We start from the raw sequence: 18111 nt of genomic DNA, 5'->3' as shown, positions 1-18111 counted from the left end.
TGACAGATTTACCTAGTTAAGACACTGCAGGACAGCCTGAGATTATTCATTAAATTCAGTGCTACCTGGACCTCCAGACCCCACCAGACAGCTCAACCTTCAGTGCCGTTACATGCAGCAGTGCTATGTTGACAGGTACATATCTCAAACTAGTTACCATCATTTTTTTTTCCAGCAGCAGCAGGTACATCCAGTACACACACACACACACACACACAAACAGGAAATCGCTAGATAACAGACTGGTTAAGCAGTGGAATTCTTTATTATATAATTGCATTGTAATGAAAAAGCTAATTAAAACGATATGTTTATGCATTTATTAATGTCTTAAATTGCTTTAACCTCCAGTCAGGTGGAACCAAAGGTCTAACGAGAGAAGGGATGTGCAACTTTTTTTTTTTTTTCCTTTTTCAATTTTAAATTTTTCTGCCAAACATAGGCAGGCTTCTTTTTTTTTTTTAAACAAGATATGGAATGGTTTTTCTCCATTTTTGGGATGTATTAAATCATTTCCCATAGTGTCTGTTTTACATTTATCCACACAGATTGCAAGATGAACAAGAGAGAATGTGCTACTCATAAGACATCAGTAATAGCTTGAGAACTTGTGATGTTTTCCTGCTGGGATGCTCACAGAGTCACTAGCGCTCTGCTCCTCTTTGGGCCGATAGTGCCCATGTTGGGCCAGAGCAGCTGTGGTCTACCACGTGAAAACCCCTTTACAGTAGAAGCTTCCATCAAGCCTTTCTACAGAGAGCACAGCCAACAAATAGCATAACAGTTGCTAGCATTTTGTTAGATTCCTCTAACAAAAACAAACAAACAAAAATTACCATTAACCTGTCAGTCAGTACGGAATTGAGTTTCCTACAGTGGCAAACTTAGCTCTGATTTCAACTGGCTTTCACTTTCAAGAAAATCTTTGCTCATCCCTTAGACAATGCTGGGGAATACTTTGAGCCCTTGTCATGTGTCTCTTAGGTGAAAGCTGAGGGCTACTTTTACATTATACAGGAACACCTGCTATTATCTGCCAAAAGGGGCAACAAGACAATTTAAATGTTAGGTCTACATGATTCTTGCAGAGTAGAAACACAAGCCAAGAATACATCAACTCAACTCAGTGAGAAGGAGGTCTTTAAAGTCAAGGAGTTATTTAAACACATCGTCAGAGCACCCAATGGCCAAATTCAAGCACTTTCTAGACATTTTTGTTGTTTGTAAAGCACTTGTCAAAGTGCTTCTGAAGACAAAAGCTAACATGGGTCAAATCTTCACAAACGTTTTTTGCTTACTTATATACATGCCCTTTATTTTTTAAAAACAAGAAAATAAAGAATATATCTTGCTGCCCACTATTTAGCCTGGCATGTCTCTGCAAAAAAAAAAAAAAAAAAAAAAAAAAAAAAAAGGAATTTTAGTCTGCAGACTGCCAAGTAAGGTTCTTCTCTCAGCCCTTCAGATCACATGTCTAGGTTTTTCTCAGTAGGACATTTCATGACAAGTATACAAAGATTTATTCCCTAATATTTCAAGACAACAGTTTGAATCACTCTAGGATGCAGCTGTTAAAAGATCTAGGTCCACAATAAGAGAATGGTAAGCACACTTCAGAAATGATGTTACAAAGCTACAGATTATTCTGAAAACAAGCCCCATAGACAAGTCGCCATCTAAGGATTATAGGTATTCCTTTTTGTTGTCTTTCCCCCTCAAAAGGTCATCAAGCTAGGCACCAATAGACCACAACAGTGACAGGTAAAAACAAACAACAAACGAAACCAAACAAAAAGAAAGGTATCCAAAGTAAAAAAAAAAACTAACATCAAAAAATAAAATTCGGGAAGGGAAGGAGAAAGAAAAAAAAAGACGACAAACAAGGACAACACTGTCATAATTTATCAGTATAGCGCCCTACATTAACCCCGTCAGTTTATGCCTTCAGTAGGCTGAATGAAAGTTCAGCCTGTGTTAAACCTATGGTACTTCTAGACAACGTTATGTAAATTTACAGTATACAATTTTGGATTCACCATGCAAGAATACTACTTGTGTGTGTGTGTAAGTGTGTGTGTGTGTGTGTGTGTGTGTGTGTGTGTGTGTGTGTGTGTGTGTGTGTGTGTAACATTTAATAGCTCAATCAACATCCTGAATAATTTACATGAAAGGACAAGAGTTATTGAACCAGAGCCATTAGGTCGAGTGCATCCAGAGGAGGTGGAGTACGGGGTGGAATGGGTCAGGAGTAAAGGAGGCATGGTAGCTGTGGTGTCCTGCAGGTAAGATCAGCGACATTCCCACACTTTTACTGTCTGATCTACACTCCCGGTGACCACATACGGAGCAGCCTTGTGGAAATCTGTAGAAAGAGGCAAGATTATGTAGATAAGTGTTTATAACATGAAGCTATTTTTTTTGGGAAGCAAGACATTTATTATGTGTGTGTAAAAAATGTTTCACTGTTGAGCATTTGAAAACCACATATTAAAGAACAGTTGTTAGGAATTTAAAAAAAAGTCTGCCGTAACGTGAATGTATTTGAAAAGATAAAGGTGTATTCAAGTTTGACACCAAAACAAATGAACACAACTGCAAGGGGTAGACTGAGGCTTTAGGCTGCCTCCTAGGAAGCTGGTTAAATAGGCTGTGAAGCATCTCTGAAGACTTCTTCAGCCTTGATCCACTAAAAAGCTCTGCCAGTTGAGGGCCTGGAGAGCTCATACACTCAACCCCTCCCCCTCGCCCTCAGGATACTGCTGTGTGACCAGGAGATGCACAATCCCCAGCTCACACCCCCAGTAGCACCTAGTCTACATCTAAGCGCCACAGTAAAAGCTTTCAGGGGGAAGCAGTTTATATTGCCCAGAGGTGTCTTGAACAAAAGGCAAGCATTAAAAATAAATAAATAAATAAATAAATAAATAAATAAATAATCACCACTAGTTCGACAACAATGAGTGACTGAAAGTTGCTCCAGAAACGTACCCAGAGAGGTAACAAAATGTTCATGGGCACACAAGGTCTTCATGCAGCGCTTGTTTTTGTAGTCCCAGACCCTCAAAGTCTTGTCATCGGCACAGCTCACAATAAACTTTCCACCAGGGTGAAAGAGCACTCCACGCACCCAGTTATCATGGCCAACCTGTGCAAGACACCAGTTATCAAACGGCATGCACAGCTCAAAGAAACGTACAGAACTGAGAATCATGGCATTATTCAGCTGCTTCACTCACCAGAGTCATAAGGCACATGCCAGTGCTGACGTCCCACATTTTGATAGTCTTGTCTCTGGAGCCGGACAGCAGAAAAGGTCCAGGTTTCCCACTCTTCTTTGTCTGGCAACAAACAAAAGTAGTAAGAGGCATGGAGATGACTACGCATGTGTAAAACACAGCTAGCACAGTGTGTGGGGGTATTCATAGAGCATGGTAAAAGTACTGTGAGGAGAGCTGACTCTCAGCATCAGAGCTAGAGACTACAAACCGCATTATTCGATTTTTTTGAGACAGAGGGTGTACATTTCACATATCCAATTAAAACTCCCCATTCGACAAATGAGTTGTTGATGCAGGGTGTTCAGAATCCTAATGTTCATAAAGAAGTCAAAAACAGCCAACAGTAAAATAAATAAATAAATTTAAAAATAAATAAATAAAATAAAATTTAAAAAAGATAATCTACTGAAGGTCTTGGAGATAAAAATATTCAAATAGTGCTACAGTTAGAGCATCGCCGAGGAAATAAAGAGGTCTGGGATTCGTGCATAGTTCATCCAATACAGACTAAAATATCCTGAGATTAAAGATGAGACGCTGCACTTTAATCTTTGTTACTGCTTCATATCAAATCCAAAGCTGTGGAATGGCACAGATGGATCATTCCATGCCAACTCACCTACTCCTCCCAGTTCATGTCATGGATTTTCTTGAAGAAGAAAGAAAGGGGGGGGGGGGATATAAAAAATAAAAAATAAATAAAAAAATCAAAATCAATCAAAAGATCAAGTTTAGCCCACTCAGCTAAATTTAAATCACTTTTTATTTCTTTGTATGTGTATTCTAAGCCTTACCAATTGCCCATTGTTACAGTGGATTTGGTTGAAATTTGTACTGAACATTTGAAAAACCCTAAGGATAATTTACAACACATTCATATAAATATTTGTTGCTGAATGTTTTACAACAAATCAAATTTAAAAAAAAGAATTTTTAAACAAAGCGAATCTTTAATTTTCACAAATAAATCTCCACTAGGTTTCACATTTTTTGCAACAAAATTTTGTTTCTGTGCAGTATTAATAAGTTCTGACACATCTTGTTATTTAGTGCTGTATAAAACAAATATGATAAGCAGAGCTTTGGAGCTGAAAACCCCATTTAAGATATTTTGACTGTATATTTTCCCCAAGGATTACACCAGTTTCCTGGAAGCTTTTGAATGTAAAAGAGTTAATACTTCATTGCTAATATACAAATATTACTCCATTATTTAATAATTTTTGGAAAATAGTTTTCAGAATTTTCACTGGCTGTAATATTTTGTCGTTTTATTTCATAGGGAGATATTTGTACTACATTAGGTTTTCTATCTGGGTGATACCTACTGAGCCTGTTTTTCATTATAGTCAAGAAATTAACAAGTTATGTCTTAAATGATTTACAGCATAATTTAGTACAACTAATCCAATTTCTTACATCACCGAGTACCATTAGAAAACAATAAAACATGTCTAGGCTAATACCACTTGAAACAAGTTTGGCCTGATTGCCGAATGGATTGCTACATACCCAGCAGTATATAAAGGAGTGCAATCCAATTTAATTAAATCATTAACCAGTTTGATGTGACAGTAACCTCATGGAGCCCTGCTCTATCAGAAAAAGCTTACAAGAGAAGGGAAACAGTCACAAGACAACACTAATGGAAAAATTTGTTATTTAAGTTTGGCTGAATTTGGAACTGACAAGAAATGAATGAAGTTCAGAAGTGGCTGTTTTGACTTGACAGAAAATGCCAGTTTGTTTGCATCACTGGTAGTGCTGACTGGTGAAATATAGTTTCAGATTCTACATTTTGGCTAAATGTTTATTTTTTATGTATGCTTATTAAATGTTTTTATGCATGATTTATTTTTTTGAAATGTTACTACTGTAAAACATTCAGCATCAAATTTGCATAAATACATGTTCCTAATTATCTCCTTAAGGATGTTCAAATTTCAAAAACAATCCTGTGAAAAGTAAGCAACTAGTGAACCTTAGAATACACATCCACAAAGAACTGCAAAAGTGATTAAATTTAGCTCAAAGTGCCAAACTTAAATTCATAATTAAAAAGGTATTTGGAATAGAGATATGATTTTGCAAGTTCTCATGAATTTAAAGAAGTAACACATGGGTTTTTCCCCCAAGAAAATACATGCCATGAACTGGGAGGTCTTGGTGAGTTGGCATGGAATGATTCAGACATAAAATAAAGTTGAAAATTGTCACTGTCCTTTTACTTACACACACACACACACACACACACACACACACACACACACACACACACGGCATGAAAGCAGAGACATTAATGCTGAAGTGCTCACACTAAGCAAAGGAGGGGCCATGCAAGTACAAACAAGTCTGATTAGTAGGACTAAACCATTACAAATCTACTCTTATATTATGTAAGACTGCATAATTACCAACTGTGAAATTCTAACTGATGTCAAGAGATCCCACAATTATTCCACCTGAACTGATTTGACAATGCCAACCTGCTAGGATTTGTTGTTGTTTTGTTTTAGCTAGAAGGAAGCATAGAAGTTCTCTTCATATGATAATAATCAAAAATTATTGTGAGAATTCTGGAAGTCTGATTGAGCCACATGCTGTGGGGGCAAATGTTATATCAGATAAAGTGGAAATTGGATATGGTTGGTCACAAGACTGGCAAGAATTAAAATAGCCTAGGGTGAAGATGGGACCATCAACTCTTAATCCTTCCAATTTCATTTCATGGTCTAGTACAAACTGGTTTTGTTCAGCTACGATAGTTTTAAGACTGATTCTTCGTTGGACATCAAAAAAGTATATCATATTGCTTTTAGAACACAGAGGAAAAACATGTTTAGACATGTTAAGAATAGTATGTACACAACGTCAGTGGCATTGTTTTTGTACTTATCCTGCCTATTAACAAACATTATTTGTGGATCCGAGCCATCTGAGCACTCAGGGGAGCTTCTCTCACCTCAGAGCCAGTGGCCTCTAATATAGTCGGGTGGGCACTCTCAGGAGCCCAGGAGATGCACTCCACCACGTGTTCATGCTCCCTCAGCTCGGCTTTGCACTCCTTCGTGGCTACCACCCACACGCGCACCGTCTGGTCATTGGAGCTACTGGCAATAAGGGAGCCGTCTTGGTTGGGCCGTACCATGCGCACCCACTCTCTGTGGCCAGTAAATGTCTTCACGCAGTACCTAAGGTAACAAAATCCCCCCCATAGACACACACACACACACACACGCACGCATAAGGAGATAAGTGAAAGAACCAGATATACCTGAATTAGCCCTGCATATCAGCTTTTCCATGCCTTATAAGGAGAGGGGTATGTTCTAAGTGCTACTGTAACACACCCCCCCCCCCCAATCCCCAAAAACAAAGGTGATTAACATTTGCTTTAAATAGCAGCTTATAATAGTACTTACCCTGTGGCCACCTCCCACATTTTAATGGTTTTATCCCTTGAGGCAGATACTATATGATCTCCATTGGGCATTATAGCTACAGATGAAACATTATGGTCATGTCCTGAAATAAGAGACAGAGTTATAAGCTTAATTCAAGCTTACATTTTTGGTGACTACTGAATATATACCACACAAGTGATTTCAGACATCTAAATGAAGATATTTGAATATCATGCATTATGAATAAAAGAAAACAAATTATTTTCATAAATACTCAGCAGTAAATATCCACATTTCTACCATGCAAATGAGATTGTTACAGTAATGTAATGAAGGGTGTTTAATCTTTACCATGCCAAATTTTAAAACACATTAAGCAATACCATAAAGAGAAAGAGACAAGCAATTTGCCTTGGGTGGCTTTGTGCTCAAAGAGCATGGCAAGGCATAGAAGCTAATTACACAGTGCACCGTTTTAAAGCTGCTAAAGGGATGACGAAACAAAATAGCATAAAGACCAGGCTTAAATATGGGAAGAGCCCCATGAAATGATATCACATCTTGGGGATGATAATTAAACTGCTGTCCAAATCTCCTAATTTCTTGTCGTATCTTGAGAAAGAGACCGAGCTGGGAGGGAGGGAAGAGTAAGATGGTGGGAAAGGGAGCGTGCAAGTGAGCTGCTTTGCACCCAGCCAGGAGGGGGACAGGCAGGGGAAGGGGGTGGTCCCTGTGCCACTTTGGTGAAGCAGCACTGTCGGCTAGACTGAGGGCAACCTGCCAGTTTAACTGACGGGGTGTAAATTACAAGCCACCGGATCTGACCATATTAAAAGCTGCTGCAAACATGCCATTTGGTTTATTACCACTGAGAATTTACAAAATTTTGACATGGATTAGAAATGACTAGGAGCTATTCTGATGCCAGTTTACTAGTTTATTTTCCACTCTTTGGTACTTATCTGTTGCTCATCCAGCACAAAGGACAGAAAATGTCCTGATATAATACTGCCTGCCGTTAGTTGAAATGCAAATTTTATCCATTTCTACAGTGACCACCCATCAGAGACGCCTGCAGGCTCACATTAACAGATATGCTACTGTAATGTACTAAGCAATTTGGATAAAAAGAGGGCACAGCCCGAGGACTGCGTTTGCAGGGACAGAACACTTCATGTTCATGGAGGGAGGAAAAAAAAAAATTTCTGATTACATTCAATGTCTCATCTGAATGCCCAAAAGAATAGATCTCATAAGCCTAGAGGAATTGAACTTTGTGATGGGTAAAAAGATAAATGCAGATAAATGCAACTGTAATACTAGAAAGGAAATTACATTTACAGGGTCATATAATGTTGACCCGTTCTCTACGGAACTGAAGACCAAACAAATGTGCTAATCAGAAGGGTTCAACACCCGCGTCTTAATACCCTATTCCCCTCTGAATCACCACTCCTGCTCCAAGCAGTGCCTTATATCGGTAGAAGGTCACACACACGAACCTTCATTTCAGATATTCCACACCCCTGCTAATAGTGCACTGTGCTCACCATGCATGGTCCGGATACACTCAAAGCCCTGGAAGTCCCAGAGTTTGATGGTCATGTCTGCTGAGCAGGAGGCCAGCAGCTTTCCAGTCTGGTCAAAAGAGATGTCCTGCACAGAGTCTGTATGGCCCTTCAGGGTACGCTCAAAGTCTCCAGTCTCATAATCCCAGACCTAGTGGGAAGAGAGAGAAGCTATGGTTAGTGTCTGGCTACCCAATTACAATCAAAAAGATACACCACTACCCCTAAACAAACAAAAACAACAAAACCAACCAACCATTCCCCCCACAGGACATATTTAGTCTTATAGCTGCCTGGTTTGATTAAATATAAATCACGTGATAGAAACGTGATAATTAACCACAGTTTGAAGTTTAAAGAACTTGTGCAATGAAAGCAAAAGCCAAACAGGAGGATAAAAAGGCAAACACCATTCACTTTAAATAGACATTACATGGAGAATATGTAAATTCTTAATGAAAAGGAATAGAACATTTGGCAATAACCTCCCCCCCTAATAACAATAGCAAATATCTCCTGCTGTGTTTTCATATCAGAAAATGGATGTAAGGAGTGATGTATAAGGCTCCTGACAAACAGCTGAGAATACAAATGCATGGTTCTAACATACAGGGTGAGAGTAAAATTGAACCAGTTCAGTCTTTTTAGCCAAAGGCACCTGCAGTCCTGTGGAATATCATGAGATGAGAAAACGAGAAAAGCTTTTATGCCACAATGGTAAAAAAGTAGGACACATGAAGAGACAAGAGGGGGCTGAGCGCAGTCACACTTGCCCGGGTCAGTGGCCATGGCTGCTAGCACTTAGGCGGAAGACAAATTAGTTGAAAGGCTAGTTTCTGGGAATATGGAGAGACTCCTTGTGGGATTCTCTCTTAATGAAATAGAATATCAGGAGCTTGAAGTGATTTTTTTCTACAAACTCTGCTTTTAATGTAGCAAGAGAAAAGAACTGCTATGCAGCTACAAATACCACACAGGACAGGGAGCTTGAGACAGACGGAGTGCTGGTGCTGCATGCAGAGCCACTGAGCTGAATAGCTGATGCCAACCTGATGGAAATGCAGCACATATTTGACCTTACATCTTATCGCTACAGGAACATCATTCTACTGGCTTTGCTTGTGTTCAGAATGCACAAGCAGACAATCGAAATGCATAACAGAGGCACAGCAGAACTGAATCTGATCCTCGATGAGATAAAGTGGGAAGCTCCGCAAGAGCCAGGTGATTACTCTGTGGGTCTTAGGTGGTTATATTATCAGCAACAAACAAAATAACACAACGACCAAACATAAATCAATCAATCTTCATTTGAACTTCAAATCCCACAGATCAGCCACTTATGTTTCTTCAGTACTCTCAAGCAAGCAAAACACATCACCATATCTGTCTTATTTTAATGGGAGCAGAGGTTACATGGAGTTTGTTTTTATGAATAAGTTTAAACAAACTTCTGAATTTGTAAATATTGTGTTATTGAATCACATTTTCTGTTAGATATTTTTTGCTCCACTGTTAACAAGCCGCTCTATATAAATTTAATAAGAAATAAGAGCCTGTTGCTGGTCTGTCAATGCTAGTTTTAGTAATCGGTCAGTTTGCATTGCATCAAGTAGGACTTGCTGTTAAAGATAACACATTTGGTTCCTAACCATAGATAAATGAACTCAGAAATCAAATGTGACTGCCTTCTAATTTTCACTGCTCCAGTTCAATCTGTCTTATTTTAAGATTCATTAAAAGAAACGCCAATGAAGGAAAAAAAAAAAAGCAATAAGCACTTAGTATCAACATTTATGCTGCTCACATTTGCATTCATATCTACTAGTACATTTCACAGCCTACTAAATATAATCTTTTGTATAGCTTACTAAATATGTTGTCCCAGTTTCCTTATTACTCATATGCATATTTTATTTTTATGTGATACTGCTAAAAGAAAATAATAAATATGAAAAGGCTCTTACAGGCTTGAAAACTGACACTCAACAACCCCAATGCCCCTTGTCCCAGCAAGTAAAATATTAATGTTTAGAAAACAAGGTACTGCCAAACATGAGTATGACAGATCCCACCGACCCACAAAATAAAAGAAGTGCTACCTTTATTGTGGCATCCTCTGAAGCAGACACCATAACACTGAAGACAGGGTGGAAGATGACCTTGGTGACAGGACTCCTATGGCCACTCAGAGAATATCTCTCTGGGGGACGGGGGATCCATTCTTTGGGGTCTCGTTTCTGTCCTATAGGTCCTCCTAAAGTGATTTCCTCTTTTGCTTCATTAAGCTTTGATTCCAATTCCATTACCTTCAGGATAAACAGCAGGGTCAGGCTAAACAGGGACCGCTAAAGAACCACGCGTGAAAAAAACTATCATTACTGGTACATGCTATATAAGAAACAGAAAAAACAAATGAGCATTAGAATGCCAATGCACTTGCATGTTACACACAAGTTGAATTTCACCAATTACATTTTGCACATAACTTTGCTTCAAATATGTAACATACAAACCTTCTTCTGCAATCTGATGACTGAAGTCCATTTCTTTTCCAAAAGACCAGCATACTTCTTATCCAATTCCTCGTTCTGACAAGATAAAAGGACCAAGATACATGACATCCAAAGATTAAAAAAAAAGATAGATAAAATATTTCAAAACAAATTAACCAACCAAAAATGTTGCTTTGTATGAGAAAGTCTCTAGACACAATTACAGCCATAAACCCAACACCCCTGAAGCAAATATAAATTCCCTCTGAATCCCTTCACATGGGTTAATCCCCTGCAGACAAAGACAGCTTACCAAGATTACAATTACAGAAACAGAGCACTGTGAAAAATTAACTTCAGGGTGCCTGGCACCAAATCCAGCCTTTTGATTTCAGCAAGTCACAAACTGTTCCAAGATAAGCCCAAGACACAGACGACTACAGAAGCTGGTTTTTGAAGTTCTCAATTCGAGTCTGAATATTATAGGAAAGAAAATGTGCTTTCAAAAATTATCAGTGATATTTCTAATGATCTGTGAACAAGCATTAAATCATATTACGAGAGCACCGATGGCCTGATGCAGCAATATGAAAAAATCAACACGGTTAATTGCATTTGCTCTCAACCAAGACATTCCTCCCCATGTGTGTTCTTAAATATGCACTACTGTAATGTGAGCTGGGGGTAACGGGGGTTCTGTTTGAACAAAGACGTGTACGTCTTGTTTTATGAGGGAAAACGCCATCTCGCGCATCTAATGTGTATTGATATACCCTGATTCAATACTACACACTTGCTCACACTTATCAATAAATCCCACATGCACGCAAGATGGCTACTATTTCTGACAAAACGCAAAGCAAGCACATGAGCTAAAATCCTGCAGTAGATTAAATCTGCAATCAGAGGTGTCCAAGTGAACAGTTGTTGCCACTGTGATTGGGTGGGTGGGGTTGGGTGGGGGTGATGGGGATCATGTCATTGAGAGTCTTGGGGCTGGGGCTGGGGCGGGGGGGGTGTTCCAAGCCTGTGCCGGGGTTTGATCTGCCATCTGCCTAGACCCTCTGCCACTAATTGTGGCCAATTGCTAAATATGAGGCCTGGCACCACTGCCAGCCTCTAATCACTAAAGTGAGACAGACCATCAGCTCAGATCTGACCATCAACTCTCTCCACGTCCTATTCCAGATTGCTTACACCTTTCACCTACAGCCCGAACAAACAAATTCCTAATGCTCCAAGTGGTTAAAAAGAATAAACCATTGCAGGTGCAATGACAGGCCCATCTAAGCTGAATGAAGAGGTCTTAACAGCATCCTGGCTAATTAAAGGTTTTAGCCCAGCACTGCCAGCAGACACAAGCTTGTCCGATGGGGTGCTTTTCCATCAACAGTTTCTATCAATTATTAACCGCGTTTTCTCTGTGAAGGAAATAAAAGATTCAAAAACCTACTGCTTTGACTGAATAAGTACATAAAAATATCCTTAATAATAAGAAAAGAACATCTTGGTAAGGCTGTTCTAGGCATCAAATAAAGAACTGCAATATAGAGTACTTTCGCAAGGGACTTCCCTCTGCAGCCATACAAGACTAGAAAGCACTAATTGAGAAGAACATCAGTGTTTCTCATCACTCATTACCATCCCTTTTCTCTCAGGGACGAAGAAGCTTTGCTTCCGTCAGGCTCCAGAAATATCTCTGCATCTTCTTAATTCAGCACATATGCCTTTAGTCACACCTTCTAATGATGGCATTAATTAAGCAAGGGATGCCACAAATTAAACAATATTGTTTTGGCCTTGGCCTGATAACGCTTAAGAGGCGAGACTGGTAGGGGTGGTGTTCTAACATACTCACCATGTCTAATTCCGCCTCCTTCTTGAAAACTGAATACGCCTCTTCATATCCATTGGAACGAAGGTAATCAGCTATCGCTCGATTTCTGAACAACAAGAAGAATAATTAGTCTGGAAGAAGCAGCCTTAGTCTATTTAAGGCTATCTGGAACTGGAAAAAAAGGCTTTAGTAAATGATTTTCCCCTCACTGATAAAGTAGAAGGGGGAAAAAAGAATATCCATGCCTGAGAGCAATATCCAGAGCTACAATATATACATTTTGCTTTGTTTCACTGAAAGAGGGGAACAACCAGACAACATCCATTTTCAGGACTAACGCATACAATAAGCACAAATTGCCTGTGGGATAAATAATGGCATTTTAATTGTTCACACTATGGCAAAAGAATGGGAACCACCTACAGACAGACTTCAAGTGCAGACTGAAAGAATTCTGCAATAAGTGGGAGGGCTTTTATTTTAATGGTAAAAATTAAACATGATCATGACCAGCCCCCATACCCAATAACCAGCCTAATTAAGAGAACCTGAAGAAACTGGCTTCACAATCAGCATTGACTAAAGCAGCCTCTTTGGTATGCTGCGTGCTCCTTAAAGGGAATCTGTGCAATGCAGAAAATGTGGCCCGATCTCAGAGATAGCATAAACAAGACAGGTTGTCTGAGAAACATCTCTGCATTGACTCTTCCCTGGCAATGCATCAGATGGGACACACAATGAAAGAAACATGGAGCCAGACAATAAACTGCAGCTTCAGTACAGCAGGTTTATCAGGACTTATTAAAATCTTTTTAACTTAATTATTATATATTAAAATGAGTCACATACAAGCAAATGAAACTCCAACAGATAAAATAGCAGCTCTTCCTTTGCATATATACAGATAAGCCATCGGAAGAAGGAAGCAGAGTTCAGAGGTTGATCCATGTCACCCAAAGCTGATAAAGTGATTGGTAGATAGATTCCTGGGTGGGGCTGCTCAGAGGCAGGGAGGCGAGCTCCACTGTGGGCACCAAATCACTGCTGCTGCTTTGAGGCCACTCATTAAAGTCAAGGTCAGTACGGAGTTATCTTGCATGTGACAGACTGCAGGAACACACTGTTGGATGCTGGATCATACAAGCGTGTGCACGTGTGTGTTTCATCACATTAAAAATGCAACACAGATTATTACAATGCCTCTTTGTAAGTCTCAGTGACATTTACTCAGTTGGAGAGAAGAAAAAACACTGGGTAAAGACCAAAATTATTTAGTTTGATCCCATTTTGTTTATACTTTCATCCTTTATCTTAACTGTTCTAAGTAACAATTTTAATCTGGCATGAAAAGGTGTGTGTGTGTGTGTGGGCGGGGATAATAACCAACTGGTTAACATGTGTATGCATAGAAGTTAGGTTTATTGCATAATTGTTCCTAAAGGTACCCCAGTTCCAGAATATGGGCTTCTCCTGGGGTTCTTCCATCTGGTCCTACAAACAGAGCAACTGCTAATCAATACAGCTAAAAGACCAAATTGGGATAAACTTAAGGGTGACTACCTATTTAACTGAAGGGGCATTTGTGCATTCCTGTCAACATACAAGAATATGGCTTTAAAATAAGCAGGCACTAATACATGAGCACAAGCATGAGTTGTTTTGCATTAAAAGTCTGTATTATTTTTTTTCTACATGAAGAATAAGCAGGAAGCTTTTTCGCAATACCAAACCATATTCTGAACAAGAGTAATTAGAGCATACCTACTCTAGGTCTGGTTTCAATTCCAATTAAAAGGCAGGGCTATAATTATAAGGTTCAGATTAAAGGCAGGGCTATAAAATCATTGCCATGTTTGGAGTTATTGGGCCAACCCATTAAAATCTCACTCACTGATCTCATTGTATGAACAAGGTTTAAAGAACATGAGCAAAAAAATGTATTCCACATAAAGTCAAATGTCTAGCTTGCTGCAAATATATTGAAAAATTGTCCCATTTCCATCTCTATAGTTTCGTAATTCAAAATATGGCCTACTGAAAGGCAGTAAATAGATAGCATTCAAAGCACATGTGACCTCTGCTTTGCTAGGAAACGAGACAGAAGATGGAAGGTAAAAGCGGGGGGGGGGGGGGGGGGGGGTGTGGAGTGTCCACAGCTTTAGCTAGTAACCATGGAAACCACCGAGAAGGCAGACAAGGGGAGAAACCACGATGAACACGAGTGGGCAGAAACCAAGGATCTAGCAATAAGCATAGAAGTATGAACACATGCCTCTCTCAATTCATTTACACCTTTACTTTAATGTCTGTACTTTTCTCGAGGTCAAATAAGGAGCAAGACAAGAATGACTCACTTCAAAAGAGCACTGTTTCCATGCTACAGCTCAGAAAAATAAACATATGATTTACAAAAAGTAAAGGGTGTGAGCAAGAATGAAATTGTATCCATACCACCTCTAGGAGAGAAAACATGAATGTTTCAAACAATGCCACATCCTCATATCGTAATGGTAGGTGGGGAAGCAGTATTACCTTTCATAAACTAGGACTGACAGTGTTAAAAACACTAATTGCTAAATGTCCTCATTGAAGGTAATGCTGGCCTCACACCCATGCTGTCACAGACGAGCTCTCTCTCTCTCTGCATGGTCTTCCACATATGCCGTCTCTGCATAGAGACAGACGGCATATGTGGAAGACCACGCAGAGAGAGAGAGTGCACTTCGGTGAGTGCGCGGCCAGCATTACCTCATCTCCCTAAGAGGGGCGCGTCTAGCACTCATCACTTCCCCTCCTTTCCCCACTCACTTCCGCATCCACATCACCATCTCCAGGCAGGCAGGCGCCATGCCACAGCCCTTCATCTCAACGCTGCACAGGCAGCAACCTGCCCTGCAGTGGCCGCTTATCGGCCTCATCAGTCTGCTTTCCAGCTTGTGTGGGGATGTCTCTTCTTTATGATTGCCTCTCTGGGAGTGAACATGGCCCATTTATTTGGCTGCTGGCATCATGTATTAGCTTGTGGCATCACAGGACTGTAGTGTGTGCATGTCCGCGTGCTGGTTTGGGGATATGATATCTGGAGGACAGAGTCTGTTCTTGCCTGCAGCCTAGTCTTGAAAACAACAATCCTTGCATAAAGACCCTTTTAACAAAGACAGCACTTTCTACTGCATTTATGTGGAACACAGTCCAGCAGATGTGTTTCCCTCTGCATGATCACACACTGATAAAAGCACCTGCAATGAAGCTGAACAAGCAGACATCTTCTGACTAGTGACTGGAACCATGCAAGGGAAACATTCTACTGGTTTTCAGTAACAGCAGCACACATACAGACAAGCAGTCCCACAGACTTCAGTTCTACAATGATGAGGGAAAACGGGAAAAGATGCATTAAAACTGCCAAACTAAAAGACAATAGCATTGACAGGAGTAATCGTTATTTTTAGCCATAGAGTAATTATGGTTAATATATGTAAATTTCTACAAACAAAAGATCAGATCAGACAAAAGGCAAATATAAATGCTATGCAAATTAGGGTTTTCAGAATTAATTAATTAATTAATTGCAATTTCAATTAAATTATAATCAATTGAGGACACTAAGTACAGAGCATCAGTACAATACAATGGCATCCTAAAAGGTTTAGTAATCACAAAACATCTTTTAAATATAGCTACCAAACTACAAACATAATAGCAAAGAAAAGACAAGAGTATTCTGTAGCACTACATAAAGATCAATTCAGCAACACCCATCATGTCAGCAGTTAGTATGAAAAAGTGCAGTAAATCCAGCAAAATGATGTGTGGTCTGGGAACTTCATGCATGCATGCAGTTTACATTAATAAATAAAACAAGTGCATCTTATTTAATAAAAGTACTGAATGTGGGTTAATTGCAGAGGCAGAAGAGCCAGCAGCACTTGAGTGGGAATGTATGGTCAGCACTTAAAGCTGGATGTATGCACATGCACAGCATGTGGCAGTTAGCCAGCTGTCAAACACATGCCCGTCTGTATGTGTGTGTGTGAGAGAGTGAGTGATAGTGAGAGTGAGTTGGTTTTTTTTGGGGGGGGGGGGGGCTCCATAGAGGCCACACCTCTTAGCCAAGTCTTCCAGCCTAGAAGGATCAGGGATTTAGTGCTAAGGCTTTGTTTTGTTTAGTCATTTGAATAAGGAGCTGAACTACTTAGACGCACACACAACCAAAATGTGCCTGCAAAAGTAAGATTTTGATTATGCATTCATGTTCCTTTACCAACTTACTGGAGTGAGGACCTGCAATTAGGTCAGTTTGCATGCTTACTCGGTTCAGCTATTGAAATTCTTTACCTGAGGAATTTTGTAAAAACACAACAGCCTTTTAATCAAGGTGAGGTAGCAGACACAATATGTCCATTTTGGCTTCAGACAGATTTAGTTAGGCTAGAGGCTAATTTGTACAGACTAACAGCTGATTAAAGCACAATAGGATAAGTGAAATGTAACATACTGTGCCATCTTTGCAACATCTCAAACATTTAATTCTATACAAAGAGGTGAAATGGATTTGAAAACAAACAACCAAAGGTTTATTTTTGTGTATTTGTTTAAGACCAAGGTTTAGGCCTATATTTCTGCTGAATTAATGGTAAGGAAGACATATACTGGTCAGCCATACTTTCATTTTATGCAAATGCATTACTTTTGAGTAAGCTTTTGAGGCAGCAGTATAGCTCATGGAGGGAAGTAAAAACAGCATAAGGGCCTAAAGCTCATTCATCTGACAGCTGGCAGATTAAATCCATATTGGTGATGTGCACCCCACTGGCTGGCGGATGCCGGCTTCATCCACAGCCCATCAGGAACTGGCTTCACAGCACCCACTCAAAGGCACGTGTGCAATTGTGCTGGTCTCTAGGGTTCAGGCATAGACACACCTGCCACAGCTACATGCAGCACAAGGCAGCCAGACAAGCTTTTAAATGCTAGCTCATATGATGCGCAAAAAAAAAACAAAAAACCAACAAGCCAAACAAAAAACCCAGGGAAGCCATCTAAAAAAAAAAAAAAAAAAACTAAAAAAAAAAACTAAACCCCCCCCCACATTTCAGTCCATTTAAAGTTGAAAATGAGTACAGATACTTCAACAAAGCACAGCATGGACAGCCTACACCAGACAGATCTGACATTCTTCTTATCGTTCAGGTGCAGGGTCTACACGTGCGCACACACACACAATCAACATCCAGACTTACACATGACAGACTTACACTGGAACTACTAAATACTCTATTGAATGATGTATTGGGATTCTAACATGATCATTCAGGGATCTCATGAATCCCAAAGGGGGGCCTGTCACAAGTATTATGAGTTTCATAACTCATGTGTATCAAACTCAGACTCATCACCTAAATCTCACTGCATTTCTTTTTTTTGCTTACAGCATGCATCTGCCAAACACTACTTGAGAACATCCATGCATGCAGTAGTGCTGCATGAACAGCTGAATTATGACCTAGTGACTTTCGATCCAAGATG

At 39.7% G+C, this 18111-nt stretch overlaps 1 protein-coding gene across 1 annotated transcript in view; it reads right to left on the bottom strand.

Annotated features, from left to right (window-relative positions):
• Nucleotides 1-243: 243 nt before the first annotated feature.
• The window catches only part of pafah1b1a (platelet-activating factor acetylhydrolase 1b, regulatory subunit 1a), a 39844-nt gene continuing 21976 nt past the window's right edge, over nt 244-18111 (bottom strand). The window contains exons 3-11 of the mRNA XM_026997768.2: nt 12604-12688; nt 10767-10841; nt 10353-10559; nt 8233-8401; nt 6701-6803; nt 6241-6469; nt 3237-3338; nt 2989-3145; nt 244-2362 (exon numbers count right to left, since the gene is read on the bottom strand). Coding sequence (XP_026853569.2) covers nt 2289-2362; nt 2989-3145; nt 3237-3338; nt 6241-6469; nt 6701-6803; nt 8233-8401; nt 10353-10559; nt 10767-10841; nt 12604-12688 — 1201 coding nt within the window. The 3' untranslated portion in view covers nt 244-2288. The remainder of the gene's footprint in view (nt 2363-2988; nt 3146-3236; nt 3339-6240; nt 6470-6700; nt 6804-8232; nt 8402-10352; nt 10560-10766; nt 10842-12603; nt 12689-18111) is intronic.

The sequence above is a fragment of the Electrophorus electricus genome, chromosome 15 (assembly GCF_013358815.1).
Source record: "Electrophorus electricus isolate fEleEle1 chromosome 15, fEleEle1.pri, whole genome shotgun sequence".
Lineage (NCBI taxonomy): Eukaryota > Metazoa > Chordata > Actinopteri > Gymnotiformes > Gymnotidae > Electrophorus > Electrophorus electricus.
Note: the sequence above shows the minus strand (reverse complement) of the source record. Positions and strands in the feature narration are given on the sequence as shown.